Genomic DNA, 23,817 nt, shown 5'->3' on the forward strand with positions numbered 1-23,817 from the left:
ATTTAATGTGTAATCCCTCCACGCCTTTACTTCATTTGCTACAGTGGGTGGTGTAAAAGATAAAATAAACAATGATGTGAGTGGATGAAGGCGATGACATAGTCCTGTATTTAACATTGAGTGAATGTGCAGTAGGATTAGAGACAGAGGTGAAAGAAGGAGGGCAGTTATGGGAGCAGTTGTTGACTCACCCCAGCTCTTGTGTATTTTGATTTTATTCTCTTTGTCTTTCTTACTGCCTTTGTTTTCCTCTCTTTCCTTGTCTTGTAAATTAAGGAGAAAGTTTCATCTTAATGGTTTGCACAAGGCTGGAGATGTGGTTCTGGGTGGGCTCTTTGAAGTCCACTACATATCTGTCTTCCCTGAGCTTTCCTTCACCTCAGAACCAAATCAACCAAGCTGCCAAGGGTGAGTTTGACACACATACAGCAGGAAATACTATTGATTATTTTTACTTCATGATGAGTGTTTAATGTATAGAATATCATGAAATAACTTTCTGGAATTTTGGTCATGTCATCAGTTGAAATGTTTGTGTTCATTACATGGGGAAAAAGATATTTTTACTTTTTAAGCTACAAATGTATTAAAATTTTGACATATTAAAACAGCATTTTTGGATAGATGGTTGATGACTAACAAAGGGCTAGCTATTCAGACATATAAGATAAGATAAGATAGACTTTATTTATCCCACTTTTGGGAAAATTACATGTTACAGCAGCAAGAGATAAGAGTGACAAAGATAAAAAAAAAAGACAAGATAAGATTTCTGCCAAGTTCTCACAGTTGACACATTATCTTTGTTAATGGAAACATTTTTTGTGCTAGCTTTGACCTTCCAGGGTTCAAGCATGTCATGACCATGGCGTTTGCTATAGATGAGATCAACAGAAACTCCAACCTGCTACCTAATGTGACTCTGGGATACAGTTTGTATGATAGCTGTGCCGCACTTGGAATTTCATTCCGTGCTTCATTGTCAATGGCCAGTGGTCAAGAGGAACAGCTTCTTTTGGATGAGACATGTGTGGGGGCTCCTCCAGTCCTGGGGATTGTGGGTGATTCATTCTCAACGTTTACTATTGCCATGTCAAGTGTGATAGGTTTATACAAACTGCCCATTGTAAGTTTTCCTTTTCCACTTTTTTCATCTATCACCAGAGAATGATTTGATTTATTTGAATGAAATTTCGTAGGAAAATGTTCTGATTTTGCTGAATGAGTCAGTCATACTGCAAGAAATTCATACTCACTGTGCACACTCATGTTTCCCGCAGGTGAGTTACTTTGCCACATGTTCCTGCCTGAGTGATCGGCAACGCTTTCCATCCTTCTTTAGAACAATCCCAAGTGATACTTTCCAGGTAAACTCAAGCAGCAAAACAAGAATTTAAAATATATATTGACTTGGGAAAGAACTGCATTAGCCTGTATGTATCAAAATATGTACTTTATGTGTCAATAGTGAAATTATATAGATTTAATAATGCAGCTGAATGACAATAATATTTTCCACTGAAAGAGCTCTATAAACTGATTTTCTGTGCAACAATATTCCAGCATGCACACATTTTAAAAAAAATCCTCTATTCACTTAGGTGCGTGCTATGATTCAGATTCTGAAACACTTCGGCTGGACATGGATAGGTCTGTTGGTCAGTGATGATGATTATGGACTCAATGCTGCCCGATCCTTCCAATCTGACCTGGGTCCATCTGGTGGAGGTTGTCTGGCCTACTTAGAGGTTTTGCCTTGGGGTGACAACCCAGCTGAACTGAAGAGGATTGTGAATGTGATGAAGAAATCCACAGCTCGTGTGGTCATTGTGTTTGCACATGAGAGTCACATGATTAACCTCATGGAGGAGGTTGGGCTTGAAATACAGCTTAGTATGAGTGTACTATACTTAGTATTTTATTTGTCAGGCAGAAAGATTTTGTTCAGTATTTTACTTCAGTATTTAACTTAACACACTAAATAGTAATAACAGAATGAGTTGCACCTCTGATTTGTGAAAGGGCAGTTTAAGTGAGATCACTTACTCTCAGGATTGCAACTGTGTATGACTGAGTAAGACAAGACATTATCTGTATGAACAGTGTATACTCAGAATACTGGATACTACTTTAGAGGCATGGCAGTGTGAGGTAATATACTTGGTATAATGCAATGTACAGGTGGTGACACAGAATGTGACAGGCCTGCAGTGGATAGCCAGTGAAGCCTGGACAACAGTTGCTGTGCTCCAGACCCCCCGCCTCATGCCGTACCTGGGTGGAACACTGAGCATTGCCATCCGTCGAGGAGAAATACCAGAGCTCAGAGACTTCCTGTTACAAATACGTCCTGACCTACACCACAACAACAGCTATGGAAACAACCTGGTGAGAGTTTAACCTTGCAATCTGATCTGTTTTATACAAGAATAATATATTGTCCTTGTTTATAACATGTAGCTTTGAATATATTTCAGGTAAATCAGTTTTGGGAATTCACATTTCAATGTAGATTTGCACCACCTCCAGCAGGTTGGGTGGAAGCTGGAGGAGCATTATGCACTGGACAGGAAGATCTAGGGAGTGTGGCGACTGAGCTCTTGGATGTTTCAAACCTCAGGCCAGAGTATAATGTGTATAAGGCTGTGTATGCTCTGGCATATGCCCTTGATGACATGCTGCGGTGTGAGTCAGGGAGAGGACCTTTCAGTGGGCACAGCTGTGCCAGTTTTCAAAGACTAGAGCCATGGCAGGTGTGATATCAAGTTATATATATACTCCACCTGTTTTTCATTTTTATACCCTGCAGTATATCATAAAGAGACAAGGAATCACTGAAAATTAACCCATTGTGCAAATACTACATCATGTATGTCATCAATACACTTGCTGAAAACATAATGAAAAAGGATAATTGATTGATTGAGGATATGTAAATGCAAAACTGCTTTGATCAAATTTGTAACTTTGAATAATTATATTTTGCATGCACATCATTTGGTATGAGAAGTTAATGGACAAAGGATTGCACATCTGTCACCATACTTTTCTGATAGTCCGTCACACTCTCTTCTGTATTTCTGTATTCATTTGTAGCTTGTACATTATTTGCAAAAAGTCAACTTCACCACATCATTTGGTGATCAAGTGTCATTTGATGAGAATGGTAATGCTCTACCAATATATGATATCATGAACTGGCAGTGGCTCCCTGATGGACAAGTAAAAGTTCAGACTGTGGGTGATGTAAGGAAGTCAGCCTCTGAGGGTGATGAGCTCATTCTTGATGAAAACAAAATCTTCTGGAACTTTGAATCTAAAAAGGTGACCTCTGCTTTTTTCTGAATCTGTTCCCTTGTTTGGCTTCTTGATAACTGTAAAAGAGTACATATCAATAGATGATTATTTCTCTCCTCACAGCCACCACGGTCAGTGTGCAGTGAGAGCTGTCCTCCAGGTACCCGCATGGCCAGAAAGAAGGGGGAACCTGAATGTTGTTTTGACTGTGTCCCTTGTTCTGAAGGAAAAATCAGCAACCAAACAGGTTGGTCTTCATTTTTAACTGCTATATACTGGAGACATAATATACATACATATCTCAGCAACTCTCATGTTTTCATAGACTCCATGGAGTGCACCAGTTGTCCAGAGGATTTCTGGTCCAGTCCCCAGCGTGACCACTGTGTTCCTAAGAAAACAGAGTTCCTCTCCTATCATGAGCCTCTTGGTATCTGCTTGACAACAACCTCATTGCTGGGCACATTCATCTGTGCTATTGTTCTAGGCATCTTCATCTGTCATCGCAGCACACCCATTGTACGTGCCAATAATTCTGAACTGAGTTTTCTGCTCTTGGTGTCACTCAAACTATGTTTCCTATGTTCATTGCTGTTCATTGGACGACCCAGACTGTGGACATGTCAACTGAGACATGCAGCATTTGGCATCAGCTTTGTGCTTTGTGTCTCATGTATCCTGGTGAAAACCATGGTGGTTCTGGCTGTGTTCAAGGCCTCCAAGCCAGGAGGTGGAGCCAGTCTGAAGTGGTTTGGTGCTGTGCAGCAGAGAGGGACAGTTCTGGCTCTTACATGCATTCAGGCAGTCATTTGCACAGCGTGGCTTGTGTTTTCATCACCAACTCCTCATAAAAACATTGAATATCACAATAATAAGATAGTTTATGAGTGTGTTGTAGGATCCACAGTTGGTTTTGCAGTTTTACTTGGCTATATTGGTTTATTGGCTATTCTTAGCTTCCTGTTAGCATTTCTCGCAAGGAATCTTCCAGACAACTTTAATGAGGCCAAATTCATCACTTTCAGCATGTTGATCTTCTGTGCTGTGTGGGTGGCATTTGTCCCTGCTTATGTCAATTCACCAGGTAAATATGCAGATGCAGTGGAGGTATTTGCCATCCTGGCCTCCAGCTTTGGCCTCTTGGTGGCACTGTTTGGACCCAAGTGTTACATAATCTTGCTGAGACCAGAGAGAAACACAAAGAAAGCTATCATGGGTCGAGGCACCACAAAGTCCTAAAAAATATTTCAGCGCTCATCAATCTTTTATTTAAGTTTAATGCAGCCTCATCATTTTTTAGTAATGAGTACTGAGAAGATGCAAAATAAAACAACTGAGTGAGGCCATAAACCCAAACTAACTCATTTTCACCTCCTTGTCCCCCGCCATCAGATCCTAGACATACAACTGCAGATTTGATTAAATAACTGCAAGGCAATCATCAACCTTTTGACTAAGGTATTGTGACAGCAGGTACATGCTTGAAAATGTTTCATATGGACAATTTGTCATTAGCACAGAAACCATTTAACAAATTACTACTGCAGTTCCAATTGGACATGTTGTTCAGCCACTTGCTACAAGGTTGCATTGCCTATGTGAGCACAGAAGTACTCCTGTAGAACTACTGAAGCCTCAGACAGTACAGTCTCCAGGACCCTTCCCAAAAAATGTAAAAGGACTGCTTAAGCACAGACAACAGAATCTTCCTCTCAGCAAACCCCAGTTGCAACACTGCACTGGACTAAGTTAGCATAATTTTCTGCTTACTCAGAATGGGTAAATTCAGTAAATAAATTTTCCTATCAGCAAATCATCAAGTGTTTTCCATGTGCATAGTGAGTTGTGACTAAAAAAAGGTGACAGTAAATTTAGTTAAGAATTAGATTGCACGGATGCACCATTGGAAAACTTGAAGGACCACTGTTGTACATTAGAACAATGCTAACTGTTTGAAAATTTAGCACAAATTGCAAGACAAGTCATGGGTTTCAAAACATCAACAGTTAGTTTGGGCATTTGAGGATTTAGGGATGTTAATGGTGCTACAACAAAAAAAAACAGGAAGTATATCTTTGTTTCAAAACAGTATAACAGTAACCCACAAAATAAGCCGTAGATCCTTACCCTTGCTCGTCACTGCATGATACAGCCTCACAACTTTCTGGCCTACCAACATAGTACCAGCTGGTCATCAAATTAACAATTTCTCTGTAAAATGTGGTCATGCTTTTCTGGCATTTAAATTCCAATCAAGGTTTTTACAAGTTAATATATTGCTGAGGAGGAGATGTTGGACTGGAGTCAGGTCAGTACTTCAGCCACCCACCATCTCATCTAATCCAAGTTTAATAAGCACTGTTTGTGTGTTGCTGCAGATAAGCTCTTATGAAAATGTATTTTGGTGACATGGTACAAAGACAGAAGTTTGCAAACACTGTGACAATACAATTGATGCCGATGTAACCAGCTTTTCCCTTCATTATGTTACGTGTAATATGCTATGACATGCACCCTTTTGCTTGTTTTGTTAAGCCAGAACTCATATTTTTGTTATGAAATTTGACTTTTATTTATCTTAAATTTGAATAATTTAAATGTTGATAAATGGTTTGTGAAACAAAATTGAATAAGGATATCAACAAAATTACACAAACTTGCAAATATAAACAAACTAGATGAAGAACTTTGTTGTGCACGGTTTAAGCTCTATGTTGCCATTTTAAATGTTTCCAAACCACAGATATACTAGTATTGATTTTTGTTCATTAAATGTTTCTTGGTGTTCTTCTCTGGCTTAAACAATATGATGAAACACTTTGGAGCAAAAATAGCACAGAATTAGACCAAAACTGGAGGCCAGAATGGCAAATATTTCCACAGCCACAGTAAATTTCCCTGGAGAGCTGACATATGCAGGGATGAAGGTGATCCACACTGCACAGAATATCAGCATGCTGAAGGTGATAAGTTTAGCTTCATTAAAATTATCAGGTAGTTTGCGAGCTAGGACAGCTAACACAAAACAAAAGATAGCCAGTAGACCTATGTACCCGAGCACAGCCCAGAACCCAACAGCTGAGCCTAATGCACACTCCAGGATGATTCTCTCCTTGTATATGGTTAGATTTTTCCTTGGAAATGGGGGACTTAGAACTAACCAAATAGTACATATTAAAACTTGAATAAACGTGAAGGACACCACAGTCATTCTTTGTTGTGGAGGACCAAACCATTTCATGACATTACTACCTGGAAGTGTAGCTTTGAAGGCCATTAACACCACTATAGTTTTTCCAAGAACACAAGAGATGCAGAGGACAAAGGTGATCCCAAATGCTGTGTGGCGCAGCATGCAGGACCACTCAGAGGGTGTTCCAATGAAAGTTAATGAACATAAGAAACAGAGAGTCAGTGAGAAGAGCAGCAGGAAGCTCAGCTCAGAGTTGTTGGCTCTGACAATCGGAGATGTTCTGTGTCGAAAGAACACAGCTGCTGTTATAATGGCAAGACAGGCACCACCAACTGAGAATGCAGCCAGGATGATTCCTAGAACTTCATTGTAGGACAGAAACTCCACAGGCTTGGGGAAACAAATGTTTCTCTCTGCATTAGGCCAGAACTCTTTGGGACAAGGGAAACAATCAGGAGAATCTGAAAAAATAAATCAAAAAGGACAATTAGCTGTCACATATTTGATGATGTAGATAATGCATGACAAAACATCTTATGTTACCTGTAGCATTGCTAATCTCTCCTTCAGGACATGGTATACAGTCATAACAGCAGATGGGTTTTCCTTTCTGCAGCACCTTACGAGTTCCTGGAGGACAACTGTCAGAGCAGACTGATGAGGGTGCCTGTCACAAAGATACAGAGAAACTGATACAGATGTGCACCAATGCTACACAGCTGTTAGATGGTAAATTCTTGCTCCTCACTTGTGTGCTATCCTCCACCCAGGTGAGGTTCTTGTTGATATGGAATTCCTGACCCACGGGCAGTGATGCATCATAGAGCCCTACTGTCACCAACTCAATGCTGCCACTCTTACTTTTTTGCCAGTTGACCAACTCATATCTGGCCACAGGATCCCCGTTAGCATCAAATGACACATCATAACCATTTTGGGAAAAATTGACTTTCTTCAGCTGAGCAAGAACCTGTGAGGATGAAGTGAAGTATGACAATGAGGGAGAGAGGAAAATAATGGAAAGTACCGTTATTTTTTCATCTTGTACAAGGTACATTACCTCAAACATTGTATTTGAGTGTTCCCTTATTTATTTCAACTGACCTGTTTGGACTCTATCCTTGTGAGTTTGTCACAGTGAGTTGTAGAATTTGTTTTCTGACACACTGTATTATGAATGGCATGTGCTATTGCATAAACAGCCTTATACACCATGTTAGTGATTCTGAGCTGAGATGTGTCAGTGTACGGGCTCTGGAGTGTTGTTATGTCTTCTGTTCCATCACACAACCTCTCATCTGTAGCTGCACCTAAAAACACAGTGAAGAGGAAGACATGTTTGAGTTTTAACAGTATTCTAACATTAGTATTACTTCTTATGTGTTCATGTTTCTGTTATGCGTTTACTTGTAAAAGATGTATATTTAACAATATATTTTAAAGCACAGTTTGAAAGACACACTTTCTTCCTTTTTTTTTTTTTTTTACCTTGTACCAACTTATTTGAACAGAAACTCATCAATTAACCCAATTTTTTGAAAACTAGTTTTCCTTTAAGCATCAACTGATAGTTTTAAGATATTTCAAATAAAGAAATGACTGTCATTATAATAGCGTCCTTAAAACTGCCCTTATACTGTTAATAATTCTAGCAAATACAATTAGTAGAAACACAATTACAAACATATGAAGCTCCACACAATCAACAAATAACACAACACACAAGATCCAACTGTGAGTATCACATATGTCAAATGTCATCACAACTTTCTCACTTTTTCCCAGCCTGCAGTTGAATGCATGCTCCCAGAACTCAGTCAGCACTGAGGAGTCAGTTAATTTAGTGGGGGGAATATTCAGCAGGAAGTCTCTGAGACCAGGGATGACAGATTGCTGAATGCCAAATCCAATGGCTCCAGTACAGAGGGTGAACCTCAGCATATCTGGGTCTGTTACCCAGGCCTCACTGCCTATCCACTGCCGTGATGGGGAAGGCCTCTGTGAAAGCTCCTCTAACAGGATCCTCATGTCTCCAGAGGCTGCAAATGCCACAACAACCATAGCTGTTGACCTGGAGAGACATTACATTACATTATACTAATATAAAATGCTTTGATATTTGTATTAAGATAATTAACACAAATATGAGAAATATTTAAATGATTTTGAGTTGTTGAGCAATGAATGAATAATGAGAAAGAGATGGACTGCCAAATAAATAAATAATCATCTGCCTCTTCCAACCTGCGGATAACATCAGCCACTCTCTGGATTTTGCTACGTGGATGGGTCCGATAGAAAGATTCAGAGTATTCCACACAGATCCCCTCTTTGTGCGCTGCGTCCAGGAAAGACGCCATGCCATTATTGCCATAGTCCGAATCTGACCGGACAGCACCTATCCAGGTCCAGCCGAAGTGTTTGACCAGTTTGGCCAGCGCATCAGCCTGGAACTGGTCACTGGGGATTGTTCTGAAGAAACTCGGGTACTCCTGTTTATTGGACAAGCATGCACAAGTGGCAAAGTGGCTCACCTAAAGCAAAACAAAACAGTGTATTTCTTTAATGGCACACTTAATGAAAAATCAGCATTTCCCTAATTGAATGCCACAGTTCACCGTTAAAGAGAAAATATTTACTTGGGGGATGTTAAAGGGCCCGATGACGCGTGACATGCTGATGGATGGCGTGGACCCAGACTCACCCACGATCAGCCATCACTGTACCAGACTGTGAACAGTTGTCACCAGTGTAAAACACCGGGTCCAGGCCATTTGAAATCTGAAATGCCACGTGCACCGCCATGGGAACTGAGGCGCACGAGTCGTGGATCTGATAACCGAGTCTGATGCCCGGCAGCAGCTCCGTGCTGTTGTTAATCTCCTCGATGGCGAAGATCATCGCGCGTGAGAAGCGCAGTTCACGGGAGTCAATACTGCACATAGATACTCATGTCACTGCGGGGATTTACACATGATGAAGACAATTCACAGTTCTAACAGAAAACGCACAATAAACAACTACAGCACATTGTTTTGCACGATAACTGAAACTGCATCTGTAAACCAAACGTATATCAAAGACTTGTGTATAACCGTCATAAGTTTAATACAAAGATTTACAATAGTTAGCTAAATCTAAAGATTGATATTTTTAATATGGTCACTCTATACTGTCTTTGTGAATATATCTGTAATTTACAGGTCATGTAAAAAAAGAGAGAAATAGAATGAATGAATGAATTTATTTGATGATTAAGAAAACACTTAGGACCCTGCACTGCACTCATTACATAAATTGACAATTTTAGAGAATAAAACCCCAGTAACGCTCAAAGACTTATTTCCTTTGTGATCCTTCAAAATAACACTTAACACACCACAATATAAGAAACACAAGAACAAGACAAAAAATAATAATTATAATAATAAAATTCTTTTTTGTGTGTGTTTTCAACACAGCACATCATACAAAATCATATAAAAACATTTCTTTCCACACTCAATCTAACATCCTTTTATCCACCCCACCTCTCCCTCTTACTAACCTCCCTGTGCACCTCAGTGGCTCAGGCATTGTGGTGTAGTTATGCTTCACTATATGCATGTAGTAGTGTATGGAGAAAACACCCCCAATAACATAGTCACCATCCATTGAGAACACAGGTAGACGAGCAGTACCCTGCAGCTTACATTTCACAGATGAAACCTTAGTACGGACCCCAGCATTAGACCTAGCCTCTGAAAGCACAACACTTTGTTTCAGACCCTCCCTGTGACTATTCAAGAAAAGAGCTGAGTTCAGCTCAAACAAACCCAGAGCCAATCTCAGGCCAATAAAGAGAACTGAGATCTCCATCTCCCAAGTGTCTGTATGTGGGCGTAAGTGTGTTTTCACTGGTTTATACAGCTTTTCAGACAAAAGCCTCCTCCTACTTTACGTCAACTTACTGTACATCAGCTAGACGATGCCCTTATCCAGTTGTGTTTGAATCCCTGTGTCTTTTCTACTCATGTGAAGTTACCATTGCAAAGACTAGATATTTCCCTAATTTTTTCAGTGACGGAGCCAAGGGGTGGCCATCTCTGACTAGTCTGGCCACCCCAAAATAGCACCTGATAGCAAATTATATTTTTGTTTTTTTGGGTCAGCAAATGGTGAAGATAAAATGTATTAGATGAACGTAATAGCAGGAAAGCAACTAAAGTCGGGTTTAGGTATAAGCTACAAAAGTACTGTAAACTGCTAATGATGTTATAGATAGAAATAATAATAATAACATAAAATAAAGAAAATGGCACAGTTTCTTGCTTATTGTCTGAACATCCAAAAACTATTAGGGGCTTATTTACTAGCCATACTATGCAGAAAAAACTGAACAAGTCTCTATTTTCTGTGCCAGCTTTTAGCTCATATCACAGTTAACCCTTAAAAATGCACCTATAATGAGTGCTTTGCTTTATAAGGTCACACATAGATACATAGATACATAGCTTTAATGTCTTCTGTGTGAATATCTTTGCAGCAGCTAATTAACACATTCTTTGTCATTGCCATAGTGTATCCTGTAGAATCCCATGGTAATTTTAGAGCCCAATTTCATAACTGTCTTGACCCGAATGGACAGGGTTTAATGTAGGATCCCATGTTGCCTACACCCATATGAAAATAATAAGCAAAGTATGTTTCTTCTCTAAAGTCCATACTACTACCAAGACTGTAAAAGAGTGAGAATGGACTCCACAATAGTTATAATGAAACAGTCCAATGCACTGTTCTGTGGTCTGGGGGAGGACATTTAATGCAAACACCGTGAGCTGTGGCAATGACAATGCAGTGCTCCACCATGTTGGCCACACCAACTCATTTGTCACTCATTTTTTCTAATAAATTTTAGTTTAAGACCTCCCCTCAGGAATACCAGGCAGCTGGGGGTCTCTGACTGAAATGAGAGCTCCATTTATGGGCATGCACTGTACCCAGGTTTGGGTGAGGGTTATTGGGCCTGGAAAGGCTTGGTGTTTGGGGATGGTTTTTCTGGAGGTCATTGAATGAGAATAGGACCTTCCTTCCTGTGGCATGGATGGTGGCTAACAGGAGGGCTCTCCTGGAGGTCCTTAAAGGAGTTACAAGCTCGGTTTTTTCCTTGCAAACCTACCTTTACATGTTAGCGTCCCCTGTGTGGTCTAAGAGGTCAATTACACCACTGACCATGCTGGACCGGGATTCCCAGCTTTTGAATAGGCTTAGCTATCATAAAACATAACACAACCCATACACTTGAATGGAAGTGCTAGCACTACACTTACACTAGATTTTCAACTGCTTCAGAAAAGTTGGAAAAAGAAATCCTTTACATGTTTGCGTTGGTACAAGATTTATTAGGGTGTAGTTCAGCATAGTCTTGTACAAATCTGGTGTGTTCTTAATTGAAAACTAAGACATAGACAGGAGTTTGCAGAGACCGTGGTAATATAGTTGATGGCAATGTAACCAGCGTTTTTTTTCAATATCCTACATAGAATATGATAGGACATTCAGTTATTTCTTGTTTTTTTTCAAGACAGAACCCATATTTTTGTTATGAATTTTGACTTTATTTATTTTGTAGTTTCCGTACATGTTGAAAAATTATTTGTAAAATGAGACAAAAACCAGATTAAAACGTATTCACAAAAACTACATTATAATTTCAAAAACAAAAATTGGAATATTTAAATAATTTAGATAAAGAACCTTGTTGACCGGGGTAAATGTAAACAGCATAACTATTTCAAAACCACAGTTGTACTAGTATTGATTTTTGTTCATTAAATGTTTCTTGGTGTTCTTCTCTGGCTTAAACAATATGATGAAACACTTTGGAGCAAAAATGCACAGAATCAGACCAAAACTGGAGGCCAGAATGGCAAATATTTCCACGGCCACAGTAAATTTCCCTGGAGAGCTGACATATGCAGGGATGAAGGTGATCCACACTGCACAGAATATCAGCATGCTGAAGGTGATGAGTTTAGCTTCATTAAAATTATCAGGTAGTTTGCGAGCTAGGACAGCTAACACAAAGCAAAAGACAGCCAGTAGGCCTATGTACCCGAGCACAGCCCAGAACCCAACAGCTGAGCCTAATGCACACTCCAGGATGATTCTCTCCTTGTATATGGTTAGATTTTTCATTGGAAATGGGGGACGAAGAACTAACCAAATAGTACATATTAAAACTTGAATAAACGTGAAGGACACCACAGTCATTCTTTGTTGTGGAGGACCAAACCATTTCATGACATTACTACCTGGAAGTGTAGCTTTGAAGGCCATTAACACCACTATAGTTTTTCCAAGAACACAAGAGATGCAGAGGACAAAGGTGATCCCAAATGCTGTGTGCCGCAGCATGCAGGACCACTCAGAGGGTGTTCCAATGAAAGTTAATGCACATAAGAAACAAAGAGTCAGTGAGAAGAGCAGGAGGAAGCTCAGCTCAGAGTTGTTGGCTCTGACAACTGGAGATGTTCTGTGTCGAAAGAACACAGCTGCTGTTATAACAGCAAGACAGGCACCACCAACTGAGAATGCAGCCAGGATAATTCCTAGAACTTCATTGTAGGACAGAAACTCCACAGGCTTGGGGAAACAAATGTTTCTCTCTGCATTAGGCCAGAACTCTTTGGGGCAAGGGAAACAATCAGGGGAATCTGAAAAAAAAAATCAAAAAGGACAATTAGCTGTCACATATTTGATGATGTAGATAATGCATGACAAAACATCTTATGTTACCTGTAGCATTGCTAATCTCTCCTTCAGGACATGGTATACAGTCATAACAGCAGATGGGTTTTCCTTTCTGCAGCACCTTACGAGTTCCTGGAGGACAACTGTCAGAGCAGACTGATGAGGGTACCTGTCACAAAGATACAGAGAAACTGATACAGATGTGCACCAATGCTACACAGCTGTTAGATGGTAAATTCTTGCTCCTCACTTGTGTGCTATCCTCCACCCAGGTGAGGTTCTTGTTGATATGGAATTCCTGACCCACTGGCAGTGATGCATCATAGAGCCCTACTGTCACCAACTCAATGCTGCCACTCTTACTTTTTTGCCAGTTGACCAACTCATATTTGGCCACAGGATCCCCGTTAGCATCAAATGACACATCATAACCATTTTGGGAAAAATTGACTTTCTTCAGCTGAGCAAGAATCTGTGAGGATGAAGTGAAGTATGACAGTGAGGGAGAGAGAAAATAATGGAAAGTACAGTTATTTTTTCATCTTGTACAAGGTACATTACCTCAAACATTGTATTTGAGTGTTCACTTTTTTATTTCAACTGACCTGTTTGGACTCTATCCTTGTGAGTTTGTCACAGTGAGTTGTAGATTTTGTTTTCTGACACACTGCATTATGAATGGCATGTGCTATTGCATAAACAGCTTTATACACCATGTTAGTGATTCTGAGCTGAGATGTGTCAGTGTACGGGCTCTGGAGTGTTGTTATGTCTTCTGTTCCATCACACAACCTCTCATCTGTAGCTGCACCTAAAAACAGAGTGAAGAGGAAGATGCTTTTAACCTTAATATACAATATTAGTACATTATTATTACTTGTTATGTGTTTGTGTTTCTGTTACATGTTTACTTGTAAAACATGTTTATTTTAAATTATATTCAGAGACTTACACATACTGTAAATGATACATGCTAGTAAATATAATTTTTGATTGTTATTTAGGTTGGTGACTAAGAGACTGTCTAAGTGTGCTTATGTTCAAGACTTTCATGAGAGCACTGTGAAACAGCATAGTTCATGCACATTTTTCTCCAACACAGTGGTGTGCCTTAACATAATTGGCAATATCATCATATCAAGTGAAATTATTCACAGATGTGTGCCTCAATAGTCCATCTCATTTCCCTCTAAACAAAATTCACACTAGGACCAAACTTCTATCACCTATGTTAACAAATCACCACAGCTTTCTCACTTTTTCCCAGCCTGCAGTTGAATGCATGCTCCCAGAACTCAGTCAGCACCGGGGAGTTTGCCACTTTAGTGGGTGGCAGATCCAGCAGGAAGTCTCTGAGACCAGGGATGACAGATTGCTGAATGCCAAAACCGATGGCTCCAGTACAGAGGGTGAATCTCAGCATTTCTGGGTCGCTTACCCAGGCCTCACTGCCTATCCACTGGCGTGGTGGGGAGGGCTCCCGCGACAGCTCCTCTAACAGGATCCTCATGTCTCCAGACGCTGCAAATGCCACAACAACCATAGCTGTTGACCTGGAGAGACATCATAGTGCATTATACCAATTTAAACATAACACAGGTTCTATCAAGATTATGAACGCAAACATGATTTTTATGTTTTCAATGAGTTAAATTCTCATTGGGCCTAGGTCTTACTGATTATTTTTCATTAAATATGAGACCAATGAATGGATAATGAAAAACGATTAATCTTTTGCCAAGAAAATAATTAAATAATCAGCCTATAATCCGCTAATTTTAAATCTTCCGGAGTTGTTTGTGTTCAGAAGGTCAGTATTAACACATGGGAAACAAACACAATCAGAGATACAGAAACCTGCGGATAACATCAGCCACTCTCTGGATTCTGGTACGTGGATGGGTCCGATAGAAAGATTCAGAATATTCCACACAGATCCCCTCTTTGTGCGCTGCGTCCAGGAAAGACGCCATGCCATTATTGCCATAGTCCGAATCTGACCGGACGGCACCTACCCAGGTCCAGCCGAAGTGTTTGACCAGTTTGGCCAGCGCATCAGCCTGGAACTGGTCACTGGGGATTGTTCTGAAGAAACTCGGGTACTCCTGCTTATTGGACAAGCATGCACAAGTGGCAAAGTGGCTCACCTAAAGCAAAACAAAACAGTGTATTTCTTTAATGGCAATCTGAAAGAAAAAGCAGCGCTTGTCTAATTGAATGCCACAGTTCACCGTTAAAGTGAAAATATTTACTTGGGGGATGTTAAAGGGCCCGATGGCGCGTGACATGCTGATGGATGGCGTGGACCCAGACTCACCCACGACAGCCATCACTGTACCAGACTGTGAGCAGTTGTCACCGGTGTAAAACACCGGGTCCAGGCCATTTGAAAGTTGGAATGCCACATGCACCGCCATGACCACTGAGGCGCACGAGTCGTGGATCTGATAACCGAGCCTGATGCCTGGCAGCAGCTTCGAGCTGTTGTTAATCTCCTCCACAGCGAAGACCATTGCGCGTGACAAGCGCAGTTCACGGGTATCGATACTGTACACAGACACTCATTTCACAGTTGGAATTTGCATAATGATGAAGACAATTCACAATTTTAACAGAAGACACAACCATTAACTGCATTTCACAGTTGTAGACGCTAAGTGATCTGTGCCTCAAATATAGCCTGTATGTACATCGGTCAAAATTAAAAATTCACAGGAATTTTAAGGCACTGATGAACAATAGTCAAATAAATCGGGCTTTATGTTCCCAGATAGATTTTGCTAAATATTTATAAATCAGTCCCTAAAGACACATGTTTTCAGTTAAGAAGCACAAAGATTGATCTTTTTCAAAATGGCACTGTCTACTATTTTTGTCAATACAATACCTGTAATTCATAAGTGGTCATCTGAAACAACACCTAACATACCACAATAGGAGTAAACAAAACCACAACGGGACAGTAAGTGAAATAATAATGTTATTTTTCAAAGATTTTCGATGCAACCTAAAAAAATTAAAACATTTCTTTCTTTATGCAGTCTTTTTTCCACCCCACCTCTCCCTCTTACTAACCTCCCTGTGCACCTCAGTGGCTCAGGCATGGTGGTGTAGTTATGCTTCACTGTGTGGATGTAGTTGTGTATGGAGAAAACACCCCCAATAACATAGTCACCATCCATTGAGAAAACAGGGAGACGAGCAGTACCCTGCAGCTTACATTTCACAGATGAAGCCTCAGTACTGACCTCAGCCCTGTGTTTCAGACCATCCCCATAACCATTCAAGGCAAGAGCAGAGTTCAGCTCAAACAAACCCAGAGCCAATCTCAGGCCAATAAAGAGAGCTGAGATCTCCATCCCCAAAGTGTCTGCATGTGGGTGTAAGTGTCTTTTCACTGGTTTATATAGCTTTTCAGACAAACACTTCCCTCCTAATTTACATCAACGTACTATACATCAGTTAAAGGAATACCCTCATCCAGTTGTGTTTGTTTAACTCAAAGTTTTTCATTTTTAAAAAACTGCATGTAATACCCTCCACTAAGTGCCCCTGTATCTCCTCCACTCTTGTAAAATTACCACTGTAATTTTTTCAGTGGTGGAGCCAGGGGTGGCCTCCCCTGACTACAGTTTGGCCACCCAACTTGTTACCCCACATAGCAGAAGATAACAAATTATATTTTTGTCTCTCAGGGTCAGTAAATGGTGAGGATAAAATGTATTAGATGAAAGTAAGAATAGGAACAAAGCAAAACTCTAATAAGTTGAAATTCAGGTATAAGCTACTAATAATGTTATTGATAGAAATAAGATTTCACAGTTTCTCTCTTAGTGCCTGCACACCCAAAAACTATCATGGACTTATTTTAGGTACACACTTTCTGACCATAAGTAAACATAATAACCTAACTTCTGCACAGTGCCTTACTATGCAGAAAAACCTGAAGATTCTTTTCTACCACCCCAAACTGAGTGTTTGCTTCGACCTGGCCACCCTAGTAAAAATTGTCTGGCTCCATCACTGAATTTTGTCCTACCCTTATACCTTATTTTGCATAATTTTAGCTCATATCACAGTTAAGCCTTAAAAATGACCAGATGGCCAAATGTTTAGGGCATATATCACGTGGGTTCATATGCCCTGAGCAACTGGCCTCCGGTTGGACTCCCAGCCATACCTTTTGCTGAATGTTATTCCCCTGCTTGCTTTCCTGGCATTTCCCCTTCATTTCATCACCATTAAAGGCATAAAATGTCCCAAAATCATTAAATAATGAACATCTAATTGGTGTTTGAGTTTATAAGGTTCAATGTTGTTTTAAATAAATTACAATATTCACTGCTCCACATCCCCCATACCAACAGCACTCTCCAGTGGTAGGATCTTCCCTCCAGCAGGACAATGCTACCAACCACACCACAAAAACTGCTCAGAAATGTCTTGCTGAACACAATAAAGAGCTCAAGGTGACCAGTTCCCAATCTGATCTAATATTTTTTAGGTCCCTCTTGTGTTGCCAAAACAGCTCTGACCCACTGGGGCATAGGCAGGGGACCTCCGTGGGTGTCCTGTGGTGTCTGGCACCGGGACATTGGCAGTAGTCTTATGGGGAGTTTGGAGGCCAGGTCATCACCTTAGGCTCCTTGTGGTGTTCCTGGTCCTGGTGCATGGAGGGGTCTTGGAGTACTCTGCCCAAGCACCCATTCCAGTTATGGAGGATCTGATGAAGCGCCCATTAAAACATGATCTACTAGCAAAGCCACAAACACAAGATCCACCAGGCATCTGGGGGTCCTTGACTGACATGACAACTCTTTTCCCAGGCGTGGTCTGCACCCAGGTTTGGGTTCAGATCATTGGGTGTAAAAAGATGGTCTTCTAGGAGGTCATTGAAGGAGAATAGGAGCTCCCCTACCAAGCATGGATGGTACCTCAGGCAGGCCTCCCCTGACAGACACTCTAGCGTTATAGTTCTTTTCAATATAGTACATTATATGGGCTATATTGAAAAGCAGAGACTCATACTTTTGTTATGGATTTTGATTTTATTTATTTTTAATTTTATATTGTTCACAAAATTTCAGTATATGAATCTGTAAATGTAAATATTCGAATAATCTAGATGACTCAACTATGACTGTGTTAAACATGCACAGCATTTTGCCAGCTTAACTATTTCCAAACCACAGTTGTACTAGTATTGATTTTTGTTCATTAAATGTTTCTTGGTGTTCTTCTCTGGCTTAAACAATATGATGAAACACTTTGGAGCAAAAATGCACAGAATTAGACCAAAACTGGAGGCCAGAATGGCAAATATTTCCACAGCCACAGTAAATTTCCCTGGAGAGCTGACATATGCAGGGATGAAGGTGATCCACACTGCACAGAATATCAGCATGCTGAAGGTGATAAGTTTAGCTTCATTAAAATTATCAGGTAGTTTGCGAGCTAGGACAGCTAACACAAAGCAAAAGACAGCCAGTAGGCCTATGTACCCGAGCACAGCCCAGAATCCAACAACTGAGCCTAATGCACACTCCAGGATGATTCTCTCCTTGTATATGGTTAGATTTTTCATTGGAAATGGGGGACGAAGAACTAACCAAATAGTACATATTAAAACTTGAATAAATGTGAAGGACACCACAGTCATTCTTTGTTGTGGAGGACCAAACCATTTCATGACATTACTACCTGGAAGTGTAGCTTTGAAGGCCATTAACACCACTATAGTTTTTCCAAGAACACAAGAGATGCAGAGGACAAAGGTGATCCCAAATGCTGTGTGCCGCAGCATGCAGGACCACTCAGAGGGTGTTCCAATGAAAGTTAATGCACATAAGAAACAGAGAGTCAGTGAGAAGAGCAGCAGGAAGCTCAGCTCAGAGTTGTTGGCTCTGACAATCGGAGATGTTCTGTGATGAAAGAACACAGCTGCTGTTATAACAGCAAGACAGGCACCACCAACTGAGAATGCAGCCAGGATGATTCCTAGAACTTCATTGTAGGACAGAAACTCCACAGGCTTGGGGAAACAAATGTTTCTCTCTGCATTAGGCCAGAACTCTTTGGGACAAGGGAAACAATCAGGAGAATCTAAAAAAATAAATCAAACAGGACAATTAGCTGTCACATATTTGATGATGTAGATAATGCATGACAAAACATCTTATGTTACCTGTAGCATTGCTAATCTCTCCTTCAGGACATGGTATACAGTCATAACAGCAGATGGGTTTTCCTTTCTGCAGCACCTTACGAGTTCCTGGAGGACAACTGTCAGAGCAGACTGATGAGGGTACCTGTCACAAAGATACAGAGAAACTGATACAGATGTGCACCAATGCTACACAGCTGTTAGATGGTAAATTCTTGCTCCTCACTTGTGTGCTATCCTCCACCCAGGTGAGGTTCTTGTTGATATGGAATTCCTGGCCCACTGGCAGTGATGCATCATAGAGCCCTACTGTCACCAACTCAATGCTGCCACTCCTACTTTTTTGCCAGTTGACCAACTCATATCTGGCCACAGGATCCCCGTTAGCATCAAATGACACATCATAACCATTTTGGGAAAAATTGACTTTCTTCAGCTGAGCAAGAACCTGTGAGGATGAAGTGAAGTATGACAGTGAGGGAGAGAGAAAATAATAGAAAATAATGATTTTTTCATCATATAAAAGGTACATTATATGTAAAAAAAAAAAAAAAAAATTCATTTGGATGTTCACTTTTTTATTTCAACTGACCTGTTTGGACTCTATCCTTGTGAGTTTGTCACAGTGAGTTGTAGAATTTGTTTTCTGACACACTGTATTATGAATGGCATGTGCTATTGCATAAACAGCCTTATACACCATGTTAGTGATTCTGAGCTGAGATGTGTCAGTGTACGGGCTCTGGAGTGTTGTTATGTCTTCTGTTCCATCACACAACCTCTCATCTGTGGCTGCACCTAAAAACACAGCAAAGAGGAGGATGCTTTTAGCCTTTCCAATATTATTACTTTATTATTATTTTTTGTGTGTTCATGTTTGCCTTTATCTTCTTTCTGTCAAATAACATCTTTTTCATTAGTTTTCATGATTCATTTTTATTTTTACGTCATGTATATCAACTTATTTTATACAGAAACCACATACCTACAGACATCATAAATGATATGTGCTAATAAAAACAAGTTTTGGTCTTTGTTTAGCTTGGTGGCCTTTAGACTGTCCATGTGTGCTGTCCTGTGTTCAGGGCTTTGTTGTTGGCATTCTGAGACAGCCTAGTTCATGCAAAAGTTTCTCCAACATAGCAGTGTGCCTTGACTTAATCGGCATATCATCATATCAAGTGAGATTACTCACAGATATGCGCCTCCAGTCTCCATCTCATTACATTAACAAGAGATTTATCTTTCAATAAAAATTTGGGGTTTAGTATTAAAGCATTTGAAAGCTTAAAAAAATACATATAGCCCAACACATGTGACCTGTCTTGAAAGCATAATTGTCTCACTTTTTCCCAGTCTGCAGTTGAATGCATCCTCCCAAAACTCAGCCAGCACAGGGGATTGAGACACTTTAATGGGAGACAGATCCAGCAGGAAGTCTCTCAGACCAGGAATGACAGATTGCTGAATGCCAAATCCGATGGCTCCAGCACAGAGGGTGAACCTCAGCATGTCTGGGTTTGTTATCCAAGACTCACTGCCTATCCACTGGCGTGGGGGGGAAGGCTTCTGTGTAAGCTCCTCAAACAGGATCATTAAGTCTCCAGACGCTGCAAATGCTACAACAACTGTAGCTCTTGACCTGGAGAGATATTATAGTCCATTATTAACACAAGCAAACATGAGAAGACTTAGGTCTCACTGATTATTTTAATTAAATATGAGAGCAGTGCATGAATGATGAAAAAAGATGTACTGCCAATTTACCACAAAAATAATAAAATTATCTACCTCTAATGTTACAATCAAAAATCTGGCAAAATATTTTTGTGGTCTTGTGTGCACAAGGGCAGTGTCAACACATGGGAAACAAACACAATCAGTGATACAGAAACCTGCGGATAACATCAGCCACTCTCTGGATTTTGCTACGTGGATCGGTCCGATAGAAAGATTCAGAGTATTCCACACAGATCCCCTCTTTGTGCGCTGCGTCCAGGAAAGACGCCATGCCATTATTGCCATATTCTGAATCTGACCGGACAGCACCTATCCAAGTCCAGCCGAAGTGTTTGACCAGTTTGGCCAGCGCATCAGCCTGGAACTGGTCACTGGGGATTGTTCTGAAGAAACTCGGGTACTCCTGCTTATTGGACAAGCATGCACAAGTGGCAAAGTGGCTCACCTAAAGCAAAACAAAACAGTGTATTTCTTTAATGGCAAACTGAAAGAAAAAGCAGCGTTTGTCTAATTGAATGCCACAGTTCACCGTTAAAGTGAAAATATTTACTTGGGGGATGTTAAAGGGCCCGATGGCGCGTGACATGCTGATGGATGGTGTGGACCCAGACTCACCCACGACAGCCATCACTGTACCAGACTGTGAGCAGTTGTCACCGGTGTAAAACACCGGGTCCAGGCCATTTGAAAGTTGGAATGCCACACGCGCCGCCATGACCACTGAGGCGCACGAGTCGTGGATCTGATAACCGAGCCTGATGGCCGGCAGCAGCTTTGTGCTATTGTTAATCTCCTCAATAGCGAAGACCATGGCACGTGAGAAGCGCAGTTCGCGGGTATCGATACTGTACACAGACACTCATGTCACTGAGTTTAAGACAATTCACAATTTTGACAGAAAATGCACAATAACTGCAATTTATAATTATGGACAATAATTGATAGTGCATATGTGAAACAAACATATATGATAGAGCTACCCGATTGTACATATATCGATATAAAATTCAAAATTCACTGCAATTTTAATGTACGGTTTAACAATAGTCGCCTGAATCTAAAGTCTTCATTGGCTCTTTTTCTGTTACATATTTATAAACGACTTGTCAAATATTCCTTCGTTTTCAGTGAAGAAACAAAAAGATTGATCTTTTTTATCACTTTCTTTATCACTCTTTTTTTTTTACATAGGAGCAAAAGCAAATACTAATTTGGCCTAAAAAAAAAACCCAGAGGATAAAAACACTTGAAATGCTAAAGGCTTTTTTCCATTGTGGTCATCTAAATTAACACTTAACACACCACAATAGAAGAAACACCATAACAAATTATTAAGCAAATTATTACTTTTTTAAAAAGTTTTTCATAATACTCAAAAAAAAAAAAAAATTAAAACATTTCTTTACTCTCACAGACTAACATACTTCTATCCCCCACTTCTCCCTCTTACTAACCTCCCTGTGCACCTCAGCAGCTCAGGCATGGTGGTGTAGTTATGCTTCACTGTATGAATGTAGCGGTGAATGGAGAAAACACCCCCAATAACATAGTCACCATCCATTGAGAACACAGGGAGACGGGCAGTACCCTGCAGCTTACATTTCACAGATGAAGCCTCAGTACTGACCCCAGCATTAGCATCTGTGAGTTCAGCCCTCTGTTTCAGACCCTCCCTGTGACTATTCAAGAAGAGAGCTGAGTTCAGTGCAAACAAACCCAGAGCCAATCTCAGGCCAATAAAGAGAACTGAGCTCTCCATCCCCAAAGTGTCTGCATGTGGGCGTAAGTGTGTTTTCACTGGTTTATATAACTTTTCAGACAAAAGCTTCCCTCCTATATGTCAACTTACTGTTGCTCAGTTAGAGGATGTCCTTATCTAGTTGTGTTTGTTTAACTCAAGGTTTTTAGTTCTTTTTACTGCACATATTGTATAACCTCTACTAAGTGCCCCTGTTTCATTGCAAACACTAGATATTTCTGTAATTTTGTCAGTGGCAGAGCCAGAGGGTGGATACCCCTGCCTCCAGTCTGGCCACCTCACTTGTCACCCCACATAGCATAACATAGCCAATTATAGTTTCAGCCAGGGTGGACTGTAAATTATAGAAAAAAAATGTATTAAAATGAAAGTAATAACAAAAACAAACTTTTAAGAGCAGAGATTCAGGTACCTAAAAAAGTACTCAAAGCTGCTAACAATATAATAATAATAATAGTAAGAACGATAACAACAATTATTATTATTATTATTATAGAACATAAACAAAATGACACTTCTTCCAGCTAGCACAAATTACTATAGATACACACTTTCTGACCATAAGTAAACATCATAATCTAACCTCTGTACAGTGCCATACTGTTCAGAAAAAAACTGAAAAGTTTTTAATTTCTCTGTCATCCCAAGGTGAGTACTAACCTTGACCTGGCCACCCCTGTTAAAATTGTTTGACTCCACTACTGAACTTTGTCCTACCCTTACATCTTTTTTTAGCTGGGTTTTAGATGAGCCTTAAAAATGCACACCTAATGGTTGCTTGAATTTGTAAGGTCCCATACTTTTTTGAATAAATCACAAGATTTTTTGTTCCACTATGATATCTTTAAAACAGTATCTAGTAAAATCTATAATAATGCTATTATTGGGAACTCTGGCAGTGAATGTGGTAAGGATGTGATTTACATCCATCAG

The 23,817-nt window shown here is 40.2% G+C and overlaps 4 protein-coding genes across 4 annotated transcripts in view; 2 read left to right on the forward strand and 2 right to left on the reverse strand.

The window, feature by feature from the left end:
* The window catches only part of LOC108899786 (extracellular calcium-sensing receptor-like), a 159,435-nt gene that overhangs the window by 24,273 nt on the left and 111,345 nt on the right, over positions 1-23,817 (forward strand). The gene's annotated exons all lie outside the window — the stretch shown is intronic.
* On the forward strand, positions 832-4,571 carry LOC108900909 (extracellular calcium-sensing receptor-like). The gene is made up of 8 exons (XM_018702175.2): positions 832-1,126; positions 1,281-1,367; positions 1,602-1,871; positions 2,182-2,388; positions 2,478-2,753; positions 3,097-3,324; positions 3,421-3,544; positions 3,623-4,571. The coding sequence occupies exons 1-8, from the start codon at positions 860-862 to the stop codon at positions 4,534-4,536; spliced, it is 2,373 nt and encodes a 790-aa protein (XP_018557691.2). The 5' UTR covers positions 832-859; the 3' UTR covers positions 4,537-4,571.
* Positions 6,044-10,081, reverse strand: LOC108900950 (extracellular calcium-sensing receptor-like). The gene is given in 10 exon segments (XM_018702244.1): positions 6,044-6,138; positions 6,140-6,951; positions 7,034-7,157; positions 7,239-7,460; positions 7,595-7,800; positions 8,266-8,561; positions 8,735-9,024; positions 9,130-9,201; positions 9,203-9,425; positions 10,038-10,081. Coding segments are annotated over 10 exon segments (2,367 nt in total). The 5' UTR covers positions 10,067-10,081; the 3' UTR covers positions 6,044-6,045.
* LOC108900910 (extracellular calcium-sensing receptor-like) lies at positions 12,281-16,440 on the reverse strand. The gene is made up of 8 exons (XM_051065692.1): positions 16,298-16,440; positions 15,475-15,769; positions 15,080-15,369; positions 14,480-14,775; positions 13,828-14,027; positions 13,473-13,694; positions 13,268-13,391; positions 12,281-13,185 (listed from the first exon to the last, which is right to left on the reverse strand). Exons 1-8 carry the CDS (start codon positions 16,402-16,404, stop codon positions 12,281-12,283), a joined length of 2,439 nt encoding a protein of 812 aa, XP_050921649.1. The 5' UTR covers positions 16,405-16,440.

Source organism: Lates calcarifer, linkage group LG21 (assembly GCF_001640805.2).
Source record: "Lates calcarifer isolate ASB-BC8 linkage group LG21, TLL_Latcal_v3, whole genome shotgun sequence".
NCBI classification, from domain to species: Eukaryota; Metazoa; Chordata; class Actinopteri; family Centropomidae; genus Lates; species Lates calcarifer.